The sequence below is a fragment of the Plectropomus leopardus genome, chromosome 9, assembly GCF_026936395.1.
Source record: "Plectropomus leopardus strain MGB_pleo_1.0 chromosome 9, ASM2693639v1, whole genome shotgun sequence".
Classification (NCBI taxonomy): Eukaryota; Metazoa; Chordata; class Actinopteri; order Perciformes; family Serranidae; genus Plectropomus; species Plectropomus leopardus.
This window is the reverse complement of record NC_142184.1, coordinates 29,783,404-29,805,973: the sequence shown is the minus strand read 5'-3', so window position 1 is coordinate 29,805,973 and position 22,570 is coordinate 29,783,404. Positions and strand designations below refer to the sequence as shown.

Below are 22,570 nucleotides of genomic sequence, written 5' to 3'. Positions count from 1 at the left end.
TGTGTGTGTGTGTGTGTGTGTGTGTGTGTGTGTGTGTGTGTGTGTGTGTGTGTGTGTGTGTGTGTTGGAGGCATCCGAAGCCACATTTTGACATTTTCTTTTTCATCAGAATATTCACACACACATGGAACTCATTAAAGATTATTCAACTGACGTGCAAAAACATATTGGATTTAAATTCAGCTTTTCACACGTGCATGCCAACTATGTTTAAAATTTACTGCATCTGTATATAAAGTGGCTGATGTGTTCTAATTCAAGTGCAGCACAATGATTTCCATTCAGACTTTGTTGATAAGTCGTTTGATAAATTAAGCTCAGGGGATTTTGCGTAGGAACAGTGGAAACTGGTCCATCCTGTGGCCAATGCCAGCTGTATCCTCTCCATGTACTTTCTGGCATCTAGAGGGTCTGGTGCAAGTCCCATGATGGAAATTGTTGGCTTACAGCACGTGTGTGTGCCTGTGTCTCTGTGTTTGCGTGCAGGGCGGACCAGGCTCTCAGTACTCTCGCCATGAGGAAGTTCTGTGAAGATAAGGTGTCCTCTTCCCTCCAGCCGTCCCAAAACAGGTAGAGGCCATGGGATGAAATGAGGGGGGTATTGGCCAGGGATTGAAGGGTGGGGGCCATGGTTGAGGGTATCCTACATCAGAGCAGAGCTTATAAAATGGATCCTATTTAAGGGAGAGAGAAACAGCTTTTAGCTTCAGGCTCTCCAGTTTCTGGGTCGTGGTGTTGTGCATGCTGGCTCACTGTCACGGCTTACTGAGACACTGGTTGAATATTCTCCAATGAAACTGTCAAAATTATTGTAAAGCTATTTAACTAATTCATTGAGTGCAAAGAGAACCATTCAAGTTTGATGAAGTAATGATGATAAAATGAAATTAAGTTCAAAGTGGAATAGTCTGCTTTCCCATCATTGTTTCATTCACTGCAAAAAAAATTCCAGTTGACGTAGATGAGAGAGAATATTACACTACAGTACATTTGCATTCTTATAGTTCAAGGTCCAGTGTGTGGGATTTAGCTGGATAAATTGGCAGATATTGAATAATATAAATATGTTTTCTTGAGTGTGTAATCACCATGAGATAAAAATCATTTTTACCTAAGAATTAGCCATTTATATCTACATAAGCCATTTGCATTTTGACATCAGCCACTATAGACAGAAGCCCATCTGTGACAAGTGTTGGAAAAACATATTTTTTAATGTGAAACTGCTTTATTCTGTGTTTACTGGTTTAAATCACTGGGTCCATTTGTTTTAGAGAGGAAGAGACCTTTGTTGATAATTCAGCTCCTGGTGAAAACCTCCTAAACGTTTGGATCTTAAGTTATCGGAGAAAAATGGTGAGCACAGATAAGCAGGTGCTTGGCTAGCGGCTTGTCTTCGACTTGCAAACCAGCATCGGAGAAACACTTTTTTGTAAAGTGAACTTTGTTTCGGAGAGGAAGAGACCGCTGCACATAATTCTGCTCCTGGTCAAAACCTCCTGAATAATAAACACTGAAGAAATTCTAACCGGGAGAAGTTTCAGTTGGTTGCAATGAGCAATCCTCACAACTAGCTGCCATCAAATTCCCTTAAATCTTACACAGTGAAACTTTAAGATAAGTATTTTTGAATATTTTGGGAATATGTTTATGCTTTCTAGCCCAATGTCTTTGATTCTCTTTTTTTCTCATAGTTTAACTTTTTTTGTTTTTTGATTTTTATACACATTTAAAGGGACAGTTCACCTGAAAATCAAAAATACATATTTTACACTTAACCTTGGTGCTATTTATCATTCTAAATTTTTTTGATGTGAGTAGCCGAGTGTTGGAGGTATCGGAAGAAGGAAGTGTGCATCTACTGCTGACTCGCCTAGCACCACTGAGCTAGCTAACATTACAGCTCAGCTAAGGTGGAGGCCATCAGTGTTTATGTCTCATGCTGCACAAGCCTCCAGTCGATGAGTAGATGCACACTTTCTTCTATGTAGTTATTTGGTTGGCAGATGTAAAACAGTAGAAAGACAAATAGTTCTCATATGATCACAACAAAGTCTGTGGATTATCTTGAGTAACCAGGTCATGATTTCTTGAAAGACATATTGAGGTTGAGTTTTCAGATGTTATTTTTGGTGCTTTTAATCACAAGCGGAGTGCCATGTAGTCCCATTATATTTAAGAGATGACATACATCTTTACGCCCAGTGTCTGCAACACTTTGCAACTTACACCAAAACAATCTAGATTGATAAATAGCACTACAGATACAAGGAAAAACATGTATTTTGGATTGCGGGGTGAACTGTTGCTTCAATGAGCATTGATGAAAGGAGCCTGAGATCCTGGATTTTCATTGCTAACAATTGCTTCTCTGTTAATTTTATGCACATGACAGCAAAATCTTGAATTTGAGTTAGATGATCAGATCAACACCACTCTCCTGTGTAAGGATGGTATCAATCTTCTCATCTAACTTTGGGAAACAAAGCGTTTATGCCAGTAACTATTCCTCTAAGAGGGTTGGAATCCAAAGCACATTTTTGGGGTTAACCGCCACAGTGTGCATTACCTCATCTGACTCGGCAACTAAGAAAGTTTCCAAAACAGTAAATGATTCCTTTGACAGCTCCCTCCAACATCAAAATACAATACACACATTTACATTTACAGAAATCTTAAACTGATATTAAAGGCAGAAAAGATAAGAATGTTACTGAATCAAGTTCAGCTGTGACAGCCACAAGACATATTCTTTCAACTGACAGGTAGATTGTTTCTGCTTTGCTGTCTCCTTTGAAGAAACCGCTGTTGGCTGGCTATCTGACAGCAGCATCGTCTGCTCTGGAGCTGTTTGCATTTTTCTACTCTCTTTCATAGATACTTGTTCATGATCTCAAGTCTCCATCTGTTATTGTCATTCCCCACTTTTTTATTCACTTAAATTATATGACAACAATCTGTCTCTTTCAGGTATATCTATTACTTTGGGGGCCTCCTGTCCGGGGCCATCAAGATGAACAGCAGCCCTCTCTTCCTCCACCAAGTTCTCATCCCGTCACTCCCCAACTTCCAGGGTGAAGGAGGTGCGTTTGTTTAGTGTTTTTTAGCTAAATCACCAAGCATGTCATAATGATTACATCTCCATTCCCTTGTTTGATGATTGCTAACTCCTCTGTCTTTTGATGTGGGATATAGTTACATAATGTCCATTTAGCCTACTATGTTATTTCTATGAATTATGGGACCTTTTAAACGCAAGCTAGATTATGAACCTGTTCAACCCTTTCATAGAGTATTTTTTGTCTTTTTAAGGGGGGACAGGGTACCTTAAGGGGGAAATAGCAGGTAAACACTAAATGTTTACCATTATACATAAACTGAAAGTTGGGAACCTGAAGATTGAGTGTATAGGGGTTCAGAATATAATGATGGGAGGATATGATGGCCATCCCCATACTTTCAAAATTAGTTGTTACAGCAATTTTCGGGTTGGTAACATTTGTTACACAGATTTGGTGCTAAATTTGAGCACCTTTACCACTTGCTAAATTATAAAAAATGACAAAAAATCCTCAAAATATCACATTAAGACACAAATATCTTGTGGAACAGTGTAGAAAATTCCATGCTGTGATGTGGTATTAAAAACTCCTAACATATGGAGAGAATTGAATTTTTTTTTTTGGTGATTTGATGGTGAGCAATTGTGTTCTAAAAACTGGCAAACCCCCTTATTGTCAATAAACCTATTAAAGGCATTCATCCTCTGAATGCTAGCGTTTTCTAGTTTGTGGATGTAAATTTTCATAAGGTTGTGTTTATCCTATCCAAGTTACCGAATTGTCTCACTCCTATTAAATGACTACTATTGGGACTAACACCATCACACATGAACAATGCAACAATTTATGCATTTCAAAGACTGTTTAGGGACTCTAGTATGCAGAAATATACAAATAGAATAGGTGAAAATAAGTAGGTGAGAAGAAGAACATGATTTTTGCCCTAAACTGAATAGGGCTAGCATAAAGTTGGCATTTCTGTAGAGGGGATACTTGTGGGTAACCACAGAATCCATTTCATTCAGATGTCTTTTGGTGAAATGTCAAGGGACCCCTGTGAAAATGGCCCTGTCCAGTTTTTCCCTTGACAAAATTTATATAATATCTGACTTTGGATTATTGGATTGCCCATAACTGACAAGATAACAAGCATAACACAGTTGATACAAATGGATTCCTTTGGTCTTTTATTTTCGTATAATACCAGTATCTTCACTTATTTTAAAACTCCAGCCGGCCACAGGCTCTGAAAAACGGTAATATTTATCCTTTTTCCCTTTTTCTTTGCATCTTTTTCCACATATCTCTTGCACATCTTTGAAAAAACCAAGACATGACAGAGGGTAATGTGGACACAACTAAGTGAACTAAGATGTACTCTCTGTTCTCCTGTCTGATCAGACTTTGCCAATAAAGTACACATGTGATGTGATTCTTGTCTTGGCATTGTGCTTTTGACAGTCTTTCCCTGCTGACTGCAGCTCTCATGAGTGGCCACATTCACCCTCCGCCCACACAAACTCAGTCTGTTTATCTTTAATCTGTTGATCAAGTCCAGAAGGAGTGGGTGGCAGACGGCACATTCCTCTATCTTGGTGCTGATAATACGCTCTGTGTCTGAATTTCTCTCCTCCTCCTCTTCCTCCGTCCTAGGTTACTACCCCTTCTTGAAGATCTACCAGTCCATGCAGTTGGTGTACACTTCAGGCATATAGTGAGTCTCTCTTGCTGTCATATGGCCAACTGACAGGAATAGATAAGCAGAGATTTGTGGCTCTGGGGTGTTTTTTTGTCTTTCATGAGCTGAGGTTTCAACACTGTCATAGAGTTATTAAAGAGATAAGAGTGAAGACAATTACACAAAGAGCATCTTTCTTCTTCAGTCCAGCTTTTAACTCATATATTGTAACTTTGTTGTTTACCTTAAGGCTTTTTTAAAGTTACTATATGTCAATGTAGCCACTGTCAAGTGAAAACATGATAAAAACAGTGCTTAAATCAATCGTTTCAATAGGATTCTGTGACGTGTTTCAAACAATGTATCAGATTGTCCATGTTTGGTTACATTCTGTATCTGCTTGTATTGCTTGTATCTTTTAGTTATCTAACAGGGTTGTTTGTGTACACCGTGTTGTCTACAGTGACCTTCAAGGCACAGGAGGCAGACGACTATGTGTGACCATTGAACCAGCACTGCTGCTAAAGGGTGACATCATGGTGAGTCCACATGGGCTGGAAATGACAATCAGAAGCCCCATGATGTGGGTGTGGTCGCAATCATGATTTAATAGCTTTTGCCTTCAACAGACAGAAAAAAACCCAAAAACCTTTAAAATACATAGTACATAAACTGACAAAATTTTGCCATAGCTCATCTCTGAGATAAGAACTTGGTTTGAAAAAAGTTTTGTCACTTTGTTAACAAGGAATCACAATTTGTCCATTTTGTGCAGTCAGTTATTTTGTAAGTGTAGGTGTCGCTCAATTTTTGAACACAAAGCCTTAAATTTTCTGCTCAAACCCATCATTATCCCACATGCATTTGGAGCTGCGGCTCTTCTTCTTTCTCTGTCGCCCCCTGCAGGTCAAATGCTACCACAGGCGAGCTCAGAGCGCCGACAGAGACACTGTGTTCAGGCTGCAGTTCCACACCTGCACCTTCCACGGATCCCAGCTTTGGTTTGGCAAAGGGGAGCTGGATGAAGCTTGTACTGGTGAGTTTATTTGGGTATCATAGAGCTTTTTTTAAAAAAAAAGTACTGATTCCACATTCTTCCAACAACTTTTCCCCTTATGGTAATTCCTGTAGTACAGGTACCTTGTGTTGGATATGTACAATAGTGCGTGTCTGTAGGTCTTTAAAAGATCCTAAAATGTCTTGAATTCAATTGTATAAAATTTGGATTTCAAAGTCATCAAATAATCTTAAATTTGAATATGTGAGGTCATAGTTGCCACAAACATTTCATCTAATTTTATTCATCCATTTTTAAATCACATTTTGTCAAAATAAGTCAAGCTCCTCTGCATGAAAGTCCACATTTTGGATGATGCAAACTGTAAAACTTACCACTGAACCTAAAATGTCATTTTACTTTATACTGTAACTTACTTTTCAGCAAAATGTAGATCAACCTAACTCACTCCTCACCATTTTCCTACATAAAATACCTACCTCTACCTCTACACATATATACTATATACTCTCTATATATGTTGCTAACCTTTATATCTACCTGCAATGCTTGATGAAGAAAATGATTATTTGTCACAAAATCAGTCTTTAAATTTGTTAAATATGATCTTGACAAGGTCTTTAAAGCATTAAGTTTAAGTGTCTGATACCTGTAGACCATGGTTACAGTTTTATCGGCATCACCTTAAAGTGTTTATAATCAATATTTTTTATATTGACAATGAATCACTACTTTTCCATAAAAGGGTTCACACATAGTGATGAACCCACTAAGAATTACCATCCAACAATACAGCTCTCCTCAGATTTACTTAATTTTATATCATCTTTCAGCTCATTGTTTTGGTTTTCTGGCCCACAACTTTAGTAAACTCCCACCGCTCTCATCATGGTTGTTCTTTGGCCGCAGCAGGAAGCTGTTCTCAGAGAAAAAGCTCTAAAAACCCACAGTACACTACCTGTCCAGCTCCCAGCAGCAGACACACAGCTAGCAGTGAGCTAAAAGAAGAGTGAATATTGGATTTACTAGTGGAAACAAACAAGACAAATGACTGCTAATGTTGCTCAATCCCTGCTTGATGTGTAAATGCTGATTTATGTAGCATCAGCTAACATTAGCCACAATAAGGTAACTGGCCAAACCAAACCAAGCAAGACTTTTTTGAAGACCCCAAAGTGTATTGAAATGAAGTATGTTTTAATAATGCTTTTCAGTTCAACTTTTGATTTATTAAATTAAGATTGTGCCATTTATTCTCTCCAAAGTTATGCAGTCTCATTTTAAATGTCTAAGAATAAATTATATTACTCCCTAAAGCCTGATTTACTTCCCTGAATTCTCTTAAATTATCATTTAGGCACAATTTGTTGTTTGTTGTAGGATAATCATAACAAACTTTACAACTAAATGACATTATCTTTGGAAACTACCATTGTGGGAATGTGTTCACAGTGGTGCGACAGGCTACCTAGACTGGCCTCATAAGACTGTGGTTGAATAAATCCCTTAATAGTAGAAGCTTAATCCCCATCCTGTACATAATAAGAGCTCCCTGGAGGTGAGTACATTGAGAATGTAGTGGTTGTACTATATGTGGGAATGCCTCTAATCATCCCTCAGAGAGCGTAAAGGAGGCCTGCTGAGCTCTGGTCTGTTGCTTAAGTCTATAATGAATATGCTCATTACCTCATTTCCTCCTCGGTTTCATTTTCTCTCAAATGACAGAATATGTGCAGCTGAGAAGCATGTCTGTTGTGCATGTGGTCGTCAGTCCATTACACTAAATGAGTCATTATGCATGTATATACACACCATTGTGGGTTCAGTCATCTCAGAAGACATCTGTGGAAGGTATTAGTATATTTGATATATTGGAGCAGAACAAATGTTTGATTCCTTTCAGGGGGATCCACACATCAGTGAAGAACTGTTATACTTACATAAACCGCTGTCTCACAAGGAGATTACATTTACATTTGAAGACTGTTATGTAGAAAAATTAAGTTGTTTTTTTTTTAATGTTTTGAAAATAAGTATATTTTATGTTAAGGAAGAGCTATTTGCCATGATCTTTGAGATCATTAACATTTTTTTCTCTATGTTTTGTTTTTCCTTTTCTTCTTCCCAGATGAGCGTTTTCCATCTGATGCCACAGTTGAGTTTGTCTTCTCCTCTGGACCTGAGAAAATCAAAGGTTGGTTCACTTCAAATTCTACCTAATGTCTGTTCTGCTATTAAAGTTTACGTTATAGTCGTGAAACAAGCAAAAGACTAATTGATGTAAGTGATCAGCTGGACTATACAGTTTGTTTAAAACTCAAAAAATACTACGGGAGGAAGGAAAGAAATGCTAATGAATGATGTGTCCTTCTTCAGGCCGTGAGTACCAGAAGAACGACCCAGCTGTCACTGTCGACTACAACACTGCTGACCCAGTGGTTCGCTGGGATTCCTATGAGAACTTTAACCAGCGATACCAGGACAGCCTGGAAGGTAGCTCACTATCAGTCTGTCACCACCACAATCACTTTCATTCTCAGCTTCTTTTTAAAGGTCTACTGTGTAGGATTTAGTGGCACCTAGTAAGGAGGTTGCAGAACTGAAACAGAACTTTGCAGTGTAGGTAGAACTATGGTAGCTGTGAATGGCTCCATCTAGAGCCATGATTTGTTCTGTCTGGACCACCATAGAAAACACATGATGGAAACACAAAAACAAAACATAACGAAAACACGACGATCCTTAGGTTCAGGTCATTCTACACTAATAAAAACATACTTATGAATATTATATATTATTTTCCATTTCTGCCAATAGAAGACCCTCAATCCAATTATGCTATACAGAGAAAAATGTTCCTCAGCTGCTCTTTTGGGTTGGTTGAGGTGCTTTAAAGCACCACAACCACACAGAGGACTTTTTTTGCCAACTGTATGTTTGTTTAGAGGTTCTCCACTGGTTTTTTAGCATAGTTTAGTTTAGTATGTGAGAAAACACTCCATTAAAAAACCTATAAATAATGTATTTCCAGAAAATAACACATTAAAATGTATTTCTTCCAGGTTTGAAAAGGTAATGTCTTATATTTCCTAGAAAGCATTAAGCACAGGACTTTTGATCTCTTAAGCCAGCATCTGTAAGAAATGATTAACAAACATTTTCATTTTCAGTAAGTGTTATTGATTTGGTCCATGGCATTATGTGGAGTGATTTAAGGTCCCCCAGGGTTGAATTTTTTTTAGAACAATGTAGTGCTATATTGCACATTCAATGGTTCTGTATAACACTATTTGAAAACAGTGCTATAGTGGCTTTTTCAACAGACCAAAGTTCCTGGGCCACTTTGTTCCAGCTCCATTTTGTGAAATCCAAGTACTCACGTGATGCAGGGAAAAAACTTTTAAGGAGATTTATTGTAAAATACAAAAAAAAAAAACATAGCAGGAAGAGTCCTTCCAAAATCACATTGTGCCTGGTCCACTGCCAACTTGATGTCCTAAACCTAATCTCATGATTACAACACAGTCAAAAACTTAAATTGATCCTCACCTACTTAGACTATTCATCGTCTTCTAGCACAACGTCATCACAATCTCTTTAGTCATGCGCACCAAACTGCTTTATGGCACCATACCTGTTGAAAATAACTTAAAAATACAGTATATAATCAATCATGTAAAAAATAAGCCATAGCATTGTCCACTACTATACACTGATTAGAATATACAGAAACTGTTGTTAAAACTTGAATAGTTAAAAAACTATATAATAGATTCATAAAGTATTTGATGAAGCGGCACTTACAGGCGCTGCATAGCTTTAGAAGATAGATGCCATCACCCATCAAAACAAGCGTCCCATGAATGACAAACCAAAGATCCACTTTTGGGCACTGTTTAGTACCACTTTTGTTTGTACGCAGAGTCAATGAGTGCTGTCAGTTTCACATCTGATCTCTCTTTTTCTGTTAGATATCGCCCACACCAGAGGTCCTCTTGATGGCAGTCTCTATGCTCAGATAAAGAAGCGCAGAGGCCCCGGCTCTGGTTCTCTCACCTCAACCAATGGCAGCAGCCCAGGAACCGGCCTTGGAGAAGACAGGCCAGACCACGTCATCACTCGAGGCTCTGACTCCGCCCTCTCAGCCCATTCCGTCCATTTGAACCAATCGTCCATCCACCCTGATCTCCAGGAGGAGCCAGCTCGCCTGCTGCCCCCAACCAGACAGGAAAGAGAGGAGCTTGAACGTCTTCTCGGAGGCATCGAGGGAAACCGGGATGGAGAGCGAGAGACCGCCATCTTGGATGATGGAGACTCTTTGCCCTCTGAGAGAACTGGGACTCTAAGGCTGAGTCGGTCCTGTTCCTGCCGGGATGGTTACCGATCCCAGCGCTGCGCCGAGCCGGGCTGCGACCGCACCCTCCTCATGCCTAATGGTTACTGCCTCGACCGCGCTCCTGGCACCAACGGGCACCATGGGGCGACCCCTTCTGCCAGCCCCAACCCAGCTGCTCCTCCATCACACATGGATCTGTGCCAGCACTACAGCCCCCATCCCCACCAGTCCCTGCCACCTCCTGATCTAGTGTGGGACCGCCAGAGTGGCCCACCGCACTACCTACACCGCTCCTGCTCTGAGGCGTCCTCGTCTCGACATATCTGCCCGTATCCATCGCCAGACCTTGCCCCTCACTCTCACAACCATCCACATCACCACCCTCTGTCTGCTCCAGGTCGCCTCTGCTGTCGAGAAGATGACTACGGCCCCTATCACCATCCTCCTGCACATCACAGCCACCACCATCCTCACCCACACCACTCCAAACCCTCCACCAGCCCTACCTACCATGACATAATGCTAATGGACGGCCTGCCGCCTCCTGGCTGCCCCTGCAGAGACTGCAGCATCAGGAGGGAAGACTCGGCGGCCTATCACAGCCTGAGGTTGGACCAAGGTGACGGCTTCCACTGGGACAGAGAGGCGGAGCTTCAGCAAAGGGAGGTGGGGCTGAGGAGAGCCAGGGAGGCAGAGTTACCCAGAGGGTCAGAGCTCCACTGGGAGAGGGATCCCGGGCTGAGACGAGGCAGGGAGTTGTCCCTCCACTGGGAGAGAGACAGGGAGGCTGAGCTGCAGTGGGAGAGGGACAGAGAGGCTGAATATTGGCACAGGAGGGCCACCGTAGCCTCCTACGGCCCACAGGGTCATGATCTTCCAGCCTTTACATTTGACCCCTTGCCATCAGGTCATCCGGCTTATCCAGAGGCATCGAGGTCCCACGCTCACTCCCACCTGGACCTGAAGTACAGCAGCAGCAGCAGCGGGTACCAAACGCCCCGCCAGGTGTGCCCCTGCTCGCCATACCAGCCGTCGCCTTCTGAAAGCAGGGGCTACGCCTCAGGCTACCAGTCTGAGTCCACGTCCCCACTGCCCCCAGCTTCCTCCATGACGGGGCCTTGCAGCCATAGCAACGGGCCAACAGAGCATAACCACAACCACCATCACCACCCAGACTCACAGCAGTCATATGGCTCTGACTCACACACTGGTGAGTCACCATAAAACAGAGACTCTCAGAAATGTGTTTTCCCTTAAACATGCTGTAATAAATGATCCATAATCAGCAACAGCATGCACTCATTAATTAACGCTTCACTAGAAACATGCCTTACACATTGCTCACAAATGCTCCCACCTTTTCTTGACATTTACACCACTTAACACCCAAAAAAAGCACTGAATTAAAATGAACAGTGGCAGCAAAGGATATATTATGACCCCATCTGATAATTTCAGAACTAAGCTAAACATTTTTGTAAATTTGTTCATTTGTCCATGTCATTTTCAGATGGCCTCCGGAGCTCTGGTGAAAGTGTGGGCTGGAGGGATCACATCACCCACGGTTCCTTTAAGAGGGTCCACAGAGATGGACATGCTGCATGCTCCACGCCGTCTGACATGTCTGGACCGCCCACTCCTGTACACACCAGCAGCCCTCTACGCACACAGGAGAGGTATTCCATGCTTATACTTTTTAACTAAGAGGGACAGTAGTGTCGGGTGGAGTGCTCCTCAGTGCCAGGGTGGAAAGAAAACATTAAAAAAGTGATTCTTAACATTCCAGCTGAAGCTGACATCAATTCTGGTTATTTATTAAAGTTGGCTGTTTCATGCTAACCACATCTGAGCTGAGGGAAATATTAATAATAGGGCTTTTGTGGTGAGGTGGGCCCAATTTACACCTTGTGTTAACATGTGATCTTTATCTGGGTAATAGCATCTGATCCACACGATTTTAACATGGTATTAAATAAGCCACCATATAATCTTGATTTGGCTGCCACCTTTAAACTCCACACCTGCAATAGCTGTGGCCAGAGGTATTATATTTTCAGGTGGTCTGTTCGTCTGTCCTGTTCTTGTGAATGTGATATTTTAGCAACGATGTGAAGAAATTTCTTCCCATTTGGCACAAATGTCCACTTTACTGAGGGATTGACTGATTAGATTTTGGTAATCAAAGGTAAAGACCACTGTGAGCTTGTTTGGCTCACTCATGAACGTGATATCTCAAGAACACCGAAAGAGAATTTTTTTTTTCAAATTGGGCACAAAAGTCCATTTGCACTCAAATGATGAACTGATCAGACATTGTGGTCAAAGGTTACCGTGACCTTATGTCCGTCCTGTTCTAGTGAACGCAATGTCAAGAAAGCCTGGAGGGAATTTCATTACATTTTGCACAAGCATCCACAAGAACTTAAGGATGAACGAATTGGAATTTGGTAGTAAGAGACATTTAGTCCGATATTAAATTAGTGATGCTCATCTTGGGTGCCCACCTTGAAACTGTGCTGAATGTGTTGATTTATACTGCTGGGGTAAGGATGTGCGTGAAGCATCCACGTTTTGGAAAATCATATCTACCTTGCAGAAAAGATTGTCCACTGTCATGGCTACATATAAGTTTGGACAGTTTTCTTAAGAATGGGATCGCACTGCATTTAAACCTGGCAGAGATCTGACCACAATATGAGCCAAACCATCGCCAAATATGACTGGGCTGATTGCATTACATTTTTATTACGTGGCATCCTGCAGTTACACCTTGCATCATCAGGTGGTCCATATCCAGATGCATGCGTGTCGCAGCTAGGTGAAAAAGGGGATTGATGACCATAAAAATTCAGTTTAGAAACAGATCACTAGATCACAAGCAGGTCTGTGACGGTACCTCTAATGTCTGTTCATTTAAGCCCCAGTCCAGGAGGTAGAGAGTATGAGATCCGGACCACAGACATCCTCAGCAGTGACTACGAGCCTTCCCAGCCCCAGGACAGACACTATCGTGCTGATGATATCGTCCAGGAATCCCTGGAAAGCCAAAGAAGCAGCACAGAGCCGTCATCCTCGCCTCAAGCGACCAAAGACACACAATCACACACATCCACGCCCAAACAAACAGAAACACACACTCACTGCACTGCACCAACAGACCCGTCCCCGACTACTTCCCAACAGCAGCACTGTAGCCCAAATACACCGTCAGCTTCGACGACGCAGAACACATCTTCTTTTGATTCTGCGACACCAAATCCATCAAACCAGGGACTCTGCCAGGCTCCCTCATCCCCAACCCATGCTTTGTCTGCAACAGATAAACACACTCAGCCTGGCCCTCTGCATCTCCAGACCCCTCATCCTTCAGAGGCTGCTGCTCTGCCCTCCACTGTGGCACAGGTTGTGCCCCAGCCTCAGAGCCAGAGCCAAACCCAAGCCGCCGGATCTCCAGGACAGGTCATCGGAAATTCTGCAACCAGAGAACCTCACACAGAAATCGCAAAACCTACAACTGCCCCCAATGCCACATCGGCCCCTGCATCTCCTACCGCAGCTTCACCAGTATCACCCCAGCCAGCCTCCAATAGCATGGAGGGCTCTCCAGTCTCCGATGCTCCGGTCCCTGGCTTTGCCACTTTGGGTAGGAGGTTGATGTTGAGTGGGCCAGACTCCCACCACCCAAACAACATCCAGCAGCACGGACCGCCACAACACCAGTACCCAGGCATGGAGCACAGCGCTGCTGTACACACTCTGGACTATAACAAGAGGCCCTGCTACTCCGCTCACACTCCTCAACTCCATCCATCCTCTCACTCCAACTACTCCACTATCTCCATCCCCCTGCCTCACCCACAGCCACCTTTGCCGGAGAAGCGTCACCCACCGGGACAGTCAGGTTCACCTGGCGAGGGGATGGGAACTCTGAGGCCAGCTGTGGGTCAAGTGCCTCCCTCCAATGCCAGCACCACCCAGCTCCATGTCACATTCTCTCCCACCGTTGGGGAAATAGCACCTCCTGCAGGCAAAAATGATGGCGTGGCATCTGTGGAGAGTGAAAACAGGGTCAGTGTGAAGTTTGTCCAGGACAGTTCAAGGTTCTGGTACAAGCCTGGCATCTCCAGAGAGCAAGGTAGGCCTGGGAGAGAGATTCGCTTGAATTCCTTTTTATGCTCTTTTTCATAATTTTAACAAAAATGCTATGATCACATATGTTAGTATATACCATTTCTAACATTTTGTTTGGGTGCAGCAATCGCAGCTCTAAAAGAGAGGGAGCCGGGAACCTTCCTGATCAGGGACAGTAACTCTTTCCAGGGGGCCTATGGCCTGGCCCTGAAGGTGGCTACACCTCCACCCAATGTCAACAACCACAGCAGCAAGGGTAACAGTGATATTTTACATTTTACATTTAAAGATCTCATTTTCACATTTTTGTTCAACACAATTAAGCCATTTATGCATTTTTGTGTGACATTTTACATATCCAGCAGTTGTTTTTGTCCTTTGTAGTGAAACCTACAGCTTGTTTACCATAAACATTTGCTGTTACAGTGAGCGACCCTCTTGAGCAGCTGGTCAGACACTTCCTAATAGAAACAGGCCCCCGAGGAGTCAAGATTAAAGGGTGTCAGAATGAGCCCTGCTTTGGTATGTTTTGCTGCTCCAGCTTTAAAATTCTTTTCACGTCTGTGTTACAAATATATAAAAAAAAAATTAATCACAAATTAGGCACTAAAAGGAGAGATTTCTATAATTGGAGAATGTAAGAGATTTCTACTTTAATCTGTTACCCACAGGGAGTCTGTCTGCATTAGTCTACCAACACTCCATCACACCAATCTCTCTGCCCTGCTCTCTCAAGATCCCAGAAAAAGGTTGGTACTCTGTACGCTCGGGCCACACAGCCCGCCTCTGCCTGTGCGTGATTGCAACCTCACTGAACTGTTGTTGCTCACACGCGTGGTGTTCACTCAGATAGAGCTGCTGCCTGCCAGTCGTATCTTTATACGTTAAGTTTGCTTTTGATTGTGGCCTTCAGTATTTTACAGTAAAATCCTTGCATTAACAAATTAAAAGATTCTGTCCACAGAAATGCTAGAGGGCTTTTATTTTGAAACCAAAACCAGAAGTGTTGAGTTAAAAATATCTTTTTAAGTATTTATTATTATGGTGTTAAATTTTAATTTGTTTATTGTCTGTGAGATGTTGTGCAGATAAAGACATTAAAACTGTCATAAGAGGTGTAACGTTGCTGGTATTATGTTAATGAATTAATTATTTTGACTTTTTTATTTTATTTTTTTATTTTCTTGACTCAGTGTCTTTTCAGGAAACTTTTCTTTATAAGGGCTGCATATTTTTATTTTTAAATAATACCTTGATTATATTCTGGATTTATTTTATTTTTTCTATAATTTTATACATTTTTACTTAATAAACAACTAACTGATTGATTATTTTTCTGTTGATCTACTAATTGTATGAAATGAATCAAAATTGAAATGATTGAACAAGGCAGGGTATACTCCTTTAAGCCGCACAGTGAGAAGCCGTGCATATTAGGAGATAAACCATGAATTACTGTACAGAAAATGCACTTTTATTTGGTGAAATTGATTGTGATTTTATTTATTTGCATGTTGTCAGATCTGATCGGAGAGGTGCCGGAGGTTCAGCCGGTGAATAACATCAGCACGGCGGCTGACCTGCTGAAACAAGGAGCAGGTAACCTCTCCATTCTGCCCTCTCTTCCCTAAACACAGAGAAACCTGTGAGGTGTGCTCATTAAGCCTGTCAATTTCTGTCTGTTGCTGTCCCCTCAGCCTGTAACGTCCTCTACCTGAACTCCGTGGAAACAGAGTCTCTCACCGGCCCCCAGGCCATTGCCAAGGCAACAGATGCTTCCTTGGGTCGTAACCCCCGCCCCAATGCCACTGTGGTCCAGTTCAAGGTGACATCACAGGGCATCACGCTGACTGACAGCCAGCGCAGGTAAGAGATTCCCCATGGATTAGTACTTATTAAATTATTAATAAATAAAGGAACATAATTATTTTGTTGTAATCACACATTGTTTGCTCCTACCATGACCTTATTCTTTAGTGTAAAGACACAGTTAGGCTGCCTTTAACACACACTAGCCATTATTATCGAATAAACAATGATGGACAAATATACATCTGAAGCGGCAACCTCTGGGCTGAAAAGTTAATGCAAAAACTGCAGTTCCATGAGTGGTCACTTGAGGCAGGCTCCAAGAATGAGTCAATCCACATAGAGCCCAAGTTAAAATGTCCGACTTTACAGCAGGATTAAGCATGTTCACAGCCTAGTACGAACAAAATGTTTTTGGCCCTATAATAAATTCTCCATCCATTACGACTGTGCAAGAGTAAAATTGTACATCTCTATATCTCGCCCTATTTAATGTTATTAAGACTTTGGATGACAGGTTGGTGCCATCCTTTGACACGTTGTGACAGCTTTGGTTGGGTAACGTAACATGGCTTACCCCTAGATTCACAGAGGATAGGTGTAGTACATTTTGGTCGCCCATAAAAGTCTTGGTAAGAGTTTTGTCATTCTGAAAGACCCCCTAAGGAGCCAAGTACTTGTTTTACGCTAGCAAGAATTAGCATTATCGTAGGTAACCATAGCTGTAGATGGGTCATGCTAACAAAGCTAGCAGCTCGGATTAAGGTTTCTTGTCCAAATATGGTTGCTTCTTATGGTTACTACTTCCAAAAAAAGAAAAAAAGATGGCGCAGACTAAATGCCAAACCCATGAATGACGTTACGGTGACTTCGTCCATTATTTTATACAGTCTATGGCTGCAACCTAATGCGCTGTCTTTCTCTTCTCTCCTGTCTAACTGTATCTTTCTTCTCCAAGGCTTTTCTTCAGAAGACATTACCCAGTGAACAGCGTAACCTTCAGCAGCATTGACCCTAAGGACAGGAGGTAGGCAACTAAAAGACGATGAGGATCTTTGGATTCTTGTAGCGGTAGTTTGAGCCATAACTAACCTAAAATCAGCAGTTATGTTAAAGACACTTCACCGTGATCACTCATGATCATTCACTGCATTTGTTGCTGTGAGCCTTCGCATGGATCTGTTTCGTGATTGTGTTCGTTAGTGTGCATGAGAGCAAATGTTTGTGAGCATGCTGACTGTGGCTGAGGTTGCAGCTGCATCAGTAGCTTGTTTGGCAGCTCTGCCTGTGTGTGTAAGTCTGGTTTCTCTCTCTCTCTCTCTCTCTCTCTCTCTCTCTCTCTCTCTCTCTCTCTCGGCTTTAGGTGGACTAATTCAGACAATACCACCGTTAAGTAAGTGCTCTGTTTGTGTTTGATGACTGGGAGAAAGTTTGCATGTGTGTACTTTCAGAAGGTTGTGTAGATGTGCTCGTGGCTGAGAGCTGTTGCAGCCTCTGCATGGCATCAGATTGTGTGTGAGCCTTGGCAAAAATCATCCCAGCAAACATGATTAACAACGAAAATCAAATCTCACATGACGCCATATTACATAACACTAATACTCTCATTGTGCCCCATAAGCTGTCACAATGAGACGCACTAGACAAACTCAAAATATTTGCGTAATCGCCTCCCTTCTGCTTCCTCTCATGCTCTCTAAACTTGTATTCTTACATCCTCTTTCTCAACCCTCTTAGGGTGTTTGGTTTTGTAGCCAGGAAGCCGGGCAGCTTGGCAGAGAACGTTTGCCACCTGTTTGCCGAGTTGGACCCCGAACAACCAGCCTCTGCCATCGTCAACTTTATCAACAAGGTCATGTTGTCACAGCGCCGATAGAGAAAGACAAAGAGAGCAAACGGAACTCAGAGCAGACAAAAGCGGCACACAGTAAAAAGGAGCAGCACTTTCGTCGTACGTAACGGCCAAGTGTCAGTACTTGAGTTTTGGCCTTGACTTAGTGCTGTCTTTGTCCATCAGTTGGTCCAAAGACATTTTAAAGGCAACTGAATATCATAGTCCAGTCTGATGGTTTTAATTTGCTCATTTTCCACTCTGAACAGTCAATGTGGTTGAGAATGCAATTTATTATCATTATTTTTGAATTTTCTAATATAGAGAAGTATTATTGGACGAAAAGAAACAGTGTTCAAACAAAGCCATGATGTATAGTGTTACAACTCCTCCGAGGACAGGGAGTCTTCAGAGAAAACTTCCAAAATCCAAAGAGGCTCTCCAAGAACAACAAAATCTATCAGGGGCCTGAATCATAAAGAGAGATTAGTGGGTAATCTTTGGCAAAACTCATGTTTTCTGGTGTCATGAAGCTGGCTCACTTTTAACCAGGGTAGATCGCCATGGTAACAGGAAGGTTTCCTGTCAGCTTGGTGTCACTCTTACGTGATCCAGACATGGACAAAAAACGCTGAGCTCACAATAAAGTGACATGTAATAAACAACCAGTAGACTTATTTTTATGAATCCTTAAGGTCTTTAATATTACACACACTCGTATCACTCTAGGCTTTTCAAAGTCAAGCTTTAAATTCATTATACATTAAAATAATTTTCTACCTTCACTGAGTTCATTTTTTTAACTATCAGTCCTAATAATAAATATCAAGTATTCATTAATTTGCAGAATTTTAACTCTTAAAATGCCAGGGTTTTGTCATGATGCCACCACGTTTTTAGATGAAAAAAGGCTTATTTTCAATATAACACATGCTAAGTAGTATTTTTTTGTTTTGTTTTTGTTTTTGTTTGTCACAGCCTGGGATATGTCAATGATTTGCAGCAACATTGATTGTGACACTGCACCTAGTGGAAATAGCATGTATTTTCTCCAAATGCCAAATGTGATTTAAAAAAAATGACAAAATTAGGTTGAAAATAGTGAACATTACAAATTTCAAGGCAGAAGCCCAGGATGACACCCAGAAATAATACAATGCATGTTTTCATGGTTTGATGGCTGTGGGATCAAAACTTGCAGTTTGAATGGGTTTCAATGGAGCTGAGCTGGAAATTCCAAGATTAAACAAAAAATACACAATAATGCCAAAAAAAACAAACAAACAATGAAATGTGTGTAAAATGCTCTAAACAGTCATTTTGCCCACCATGATCATTATGTCAGAAATAGAAGAGTCGTTGTGTCCACCCTTGATTTAAAATAGCACTTTTAGTAGTTTACTACATTAACAGAACAATAAACGACAAATATTGATGCATACTAATTGTGCAGGCTACTCAACTCCAGAAGTCCGGATTATGCTCCAGCTTCATGATACTGATCATCCAGAGTGCCAGACTAAGCTGAACTCACTTTGTGACACAGGCCCCTGGTTAGCTGTCGGATAAATGCAACCTTTATTTTCTGCGTCAGATTGGTGTTTAGTTTAACGGTAATAAAAGTAGGGCTGGGCAATATGAAGAAAATCAGATATCACAGTATTTTTGACCAAATACTTTGCTATTCTCAGAATGTGATGATATTGTGGTGTTGACTGTTAGAGGTGTAAGGATACAGCAATCTGTATTGATATGCTGATTAATTGAACAACAATTTAATATTATTGATGCAACAACATTAACTTTGATACATATAATCAACTTTAAGATAGACCTTTTTTTTTTTTTCTAAGTCCCGTAGCAAGTCAATGTCCTCATCACTGCCAAAGCACAATTATTTCCTAAATCTTTAAACACGTAAACTAAATTGTCTGCCTGTGGCCCAGCACCAGGCAGACAATGGTTAACAGCTAAAAAGGAAAAACAAACTGAGGATAATTACTTACATCGTCTTACATCAATCACAGGTTCCTTAATTGAATCAAATTGAAAATGTACAATTGAACATTTATACAAAATATTGTAAGTTGTCCAAAGAACCGATAAAGTATTGGATTGTGACTGAAATACACCCGACTGTTGGTGCTTTCACCAAATACTCTCTTAATAAAAGTTTTAATAAATAATCACCAGTAATGTAAAGTGAGTAAAGGCAAACAACAGATCAGCTAGAAAAGTTCAGAAAGTTACATCTCTGCACTGTAATGCAGCCTTTAAAAGGAGAAGTCAACACTTTTGATATCACAAAATCTAGAACAATATCAAGTCTTACATCACGATACCAATATAAAATCGATATATTGTCCAGCCCTATATAGAAGTGCTCAAAGCAGCTTTAAGGACACACAAAGCAGACTGTGTAGAGCGGTTATGAAATGGACCTTTCCTTGCACTGTTTTGGGGCCACAAAGCCCTGCAATGTTCAAATTTTCGACGTAATAACTGCCTTGAAAAACAGCAGGTGTTTATATTTTGTGTTGTTACAAAGTTCCTGAATTATCTTTGTTTAAAAAAAAAAAAAGTGACCAAAGCCCTGATGATGTAATTTAGTTCCTATATCTAGAGATGGATGTTCAGGTATTCAGATGTATGTACAGCATATTTACAGCCACTCTTGCCTTCAACCCCACAACAGCAACTTTATAACATGTTTAATCATAATCGACAATCATGTTTTTTTCACTTACCTACACTTAATAACCGGAGCGAGCGAGAGACGGAAACTCTCTGATGAAAGCAAACATGAATGTGAAGTTTTTATCTTTTTAATGAGTTTGTGTGTGCGAGGGAGTGGCGTGCATGTGTGTGTTGAGGGTATTAAGGTAAATATGTTGGTATTTGGGTGACGTCCGTTTGTAAAGAAACGTATGTGAAATGGGGAAAAAGCTAGATGGGGAAGGACGTACAGTGTTCAACCACACCATTGCCGTGAAATGTTTGGTGTTCATTCACTGCCTCACATCTTGGGAAAAAAAATCATAAAACGCACATTCACACATAGATTAACAGATACTGGCAGACAGACATAAACACACACACACACACACACACACACACACACACACACACACACACACAAGGCAGTGGCCTAAAGACAGATGTACTTAACCAAAGATGAAGCACTCTTGTATTAATAAGCTTTTTATCCAGCTATATTTTTGTACTTATTGCTTCTTGTGTTTTCACTATGCATTTATTTAGTGTGTTTTGGTAAAAATCTAGAGAAACACTACTTGTATTACAGCGATAATATATTATGGTCTGTTTTCCTTGTTGATCTCTATATTATGTAGTAATATATTTTCACATGCAGCTATAGGACAGTGTATGAGACATAAAAAAAACGGAAAGTTTGTTTGAAAAGGACATTATGCTATTTTGTATGTAAAAAATGAAGAATAGAACTAAACTGAAATGATGTGGTACACAAAGTGCTTTTGAGTCAGTGGTTGTTTTGGGTTGTTTTGGTCACATGGCTGCAACTAAAGATTTTTGTTCATTAGCGTCTAGTTTGCTAATCATTCTCTCAACAAGATCTTCAGTTTACAATTATATACACAGAGAAGAGCAGCAAATGCTTATATTAGAGGCTGGAAGAAGGACAGTGAGGCTTTTTCGCCTAAAAAATGACTGAAATGATGTTTAGATGATCTATAGTTGCCGATTAATTCTCTGTAGATTGATTAGTTTACACATTTTTGTAGCACTAAATGGTCTAAAAAAAACTACATGCCAGCCAGTCAAGTTGCAGCTTACATCCATGTCTCTTTAGACTCATGTAACATATGTAATGAAGATTTACTGTATACAATCTTTGCCCTTTTGGATATAATCAGAAATTATTATTATATTCATCATTTCATAATTTTATATCCTTTTAGACATTTGTGCGAAATTTTCCCAGAATTAGTTTATAAATTCTTGAATTATAGCCAAAATAGAATTACCGATGTGGTTGCATGCCTCTGCACACAAGTCAAGTCACTCTTACAATTTACATCCATGTCTGTGAAAATATATACATTTATATATATGGATATAATATCTAACCCTCAGCAGCACAGAAAATCTATACAATCAGCACAGTTTGAAGGTGGGCACCCAGGATTGGTGTCACCAATTTAGTATCCATCCATTTAGTAACATCTCGTTTTCTGTTTTTGAGACGTGATGCTGAGTAATGGCCAGAAAGTGCTGTCACATAAGAATACGGTGTCAGAGTGAAGTTGACTTTTGACCTTTTGATATGTCAGCACTTAGTAATTATATACGATTAGACATTTGTGTGAAATTTTGTCACAATAAGCACATGCCTTCTTGAGTTATGGCCAACGACATGTTATGTAAGGTACCAGTGACCTTGACTTTTTACATTCAATCACCTATATCAAATCAGTTCACTCTTGAGTGCAAGTGGACATCCATCCATTCACTTATCCGGGGCCGGGTCGCAGGGGCAACAGGCGGAGCAGAGCGTTCCAGACGTCCCTCTCCCAAGCTACACTTTCCAGCTCTTCCTTGGAGGCATCTGATCAGATGCCTCCTGATCAGATGTCCAAACCACCTCAACTGGCTTCTTTCAGCACGAAGCAGCAGTGGCTCTACTCCGAGCACCTCACCGTATCTCTCAGGCTGAGCCCACCCT

At 41.0% G+C, this 22,570-nt stretch overlaps 1 protein-coding gene across 5 annotated transcripts in view; it reads left to right on the top strand.

Moving 5' to 3' along the window:
• The window catches only part of tns2a (tensin 2a), a 71,640-nt gene extending 50,213 nt beyond the window's left edge, over nt 1-21,427 (top strand). For 4 of the 5 annotated variants that reach the window (XM_042492465.2, XM_042492464.2, XM_088082477.1 and 1 more), the window contains 18 exons: nt 487-570; nt 2,971-3,083; nt 4,716-4,776; nt 5,204-5,279; nt 5,647-5,776; nt 7,887-7,952; nt 8,135-8,251; nt 9,730-11,304; nt 11,605-11,770; nt 13,013-14,229; nt 14,350-14,481; nt 14,652-14,747; nt 14,897-14,974; nt 15,747-15,824; nt 15,923-16,091; nt 16,993-17,061; nt 17,398-17,427; nt 17,772-21,427. In XM_042492465.2, the coding sequence (XP_042348399.2) occupies nt 487-570; nt 2,971-3,083; nt 4,716-4,776; nt 5,204-5,279; nt 5,647-5,776; nt 7,887-7,952; nt 8,135-8,251; nt 9,730-11,304; nt 11,605-11,770; nt 13,013-14,229; nt 14,350-14,481; nt 14,652-14,747; nt 14,897-14,974; nt 15,747-15,824; nt 15,923-16,091; nt 16,993-17,061; nt 17,398-17,427; nt 17,772-17,910 (4,396 nt within the window). In that variant the 3' untranslated portion in view covers nt 17,911-21,427. The remainder of the gene's footprint in view (nt 1-486; nt 571-2,970; nt 3,084-4,715; nt 4,777-5,203; nt 5,280-5,646; nt 5,777-7,886; nt 7,953-8,134; nt 8,252-9,729; nt 11,305-11,604; nt 11,771-13,012; nt 14,230-14,349; nt 14,482-14,651; nt 14,748-14,896; nt 14,975-15,746; nt 15,825-15,922; nt 16,092-16,992; nt 17,062-17,397; nt 17,428-17,771) is intronic. The other variant, XM_042492462.2, reaches the window with a different exon arrangement.
• The last annotated feature ends 1,143 nt before the right edge of the window (nt 21,428-22,570 follow it).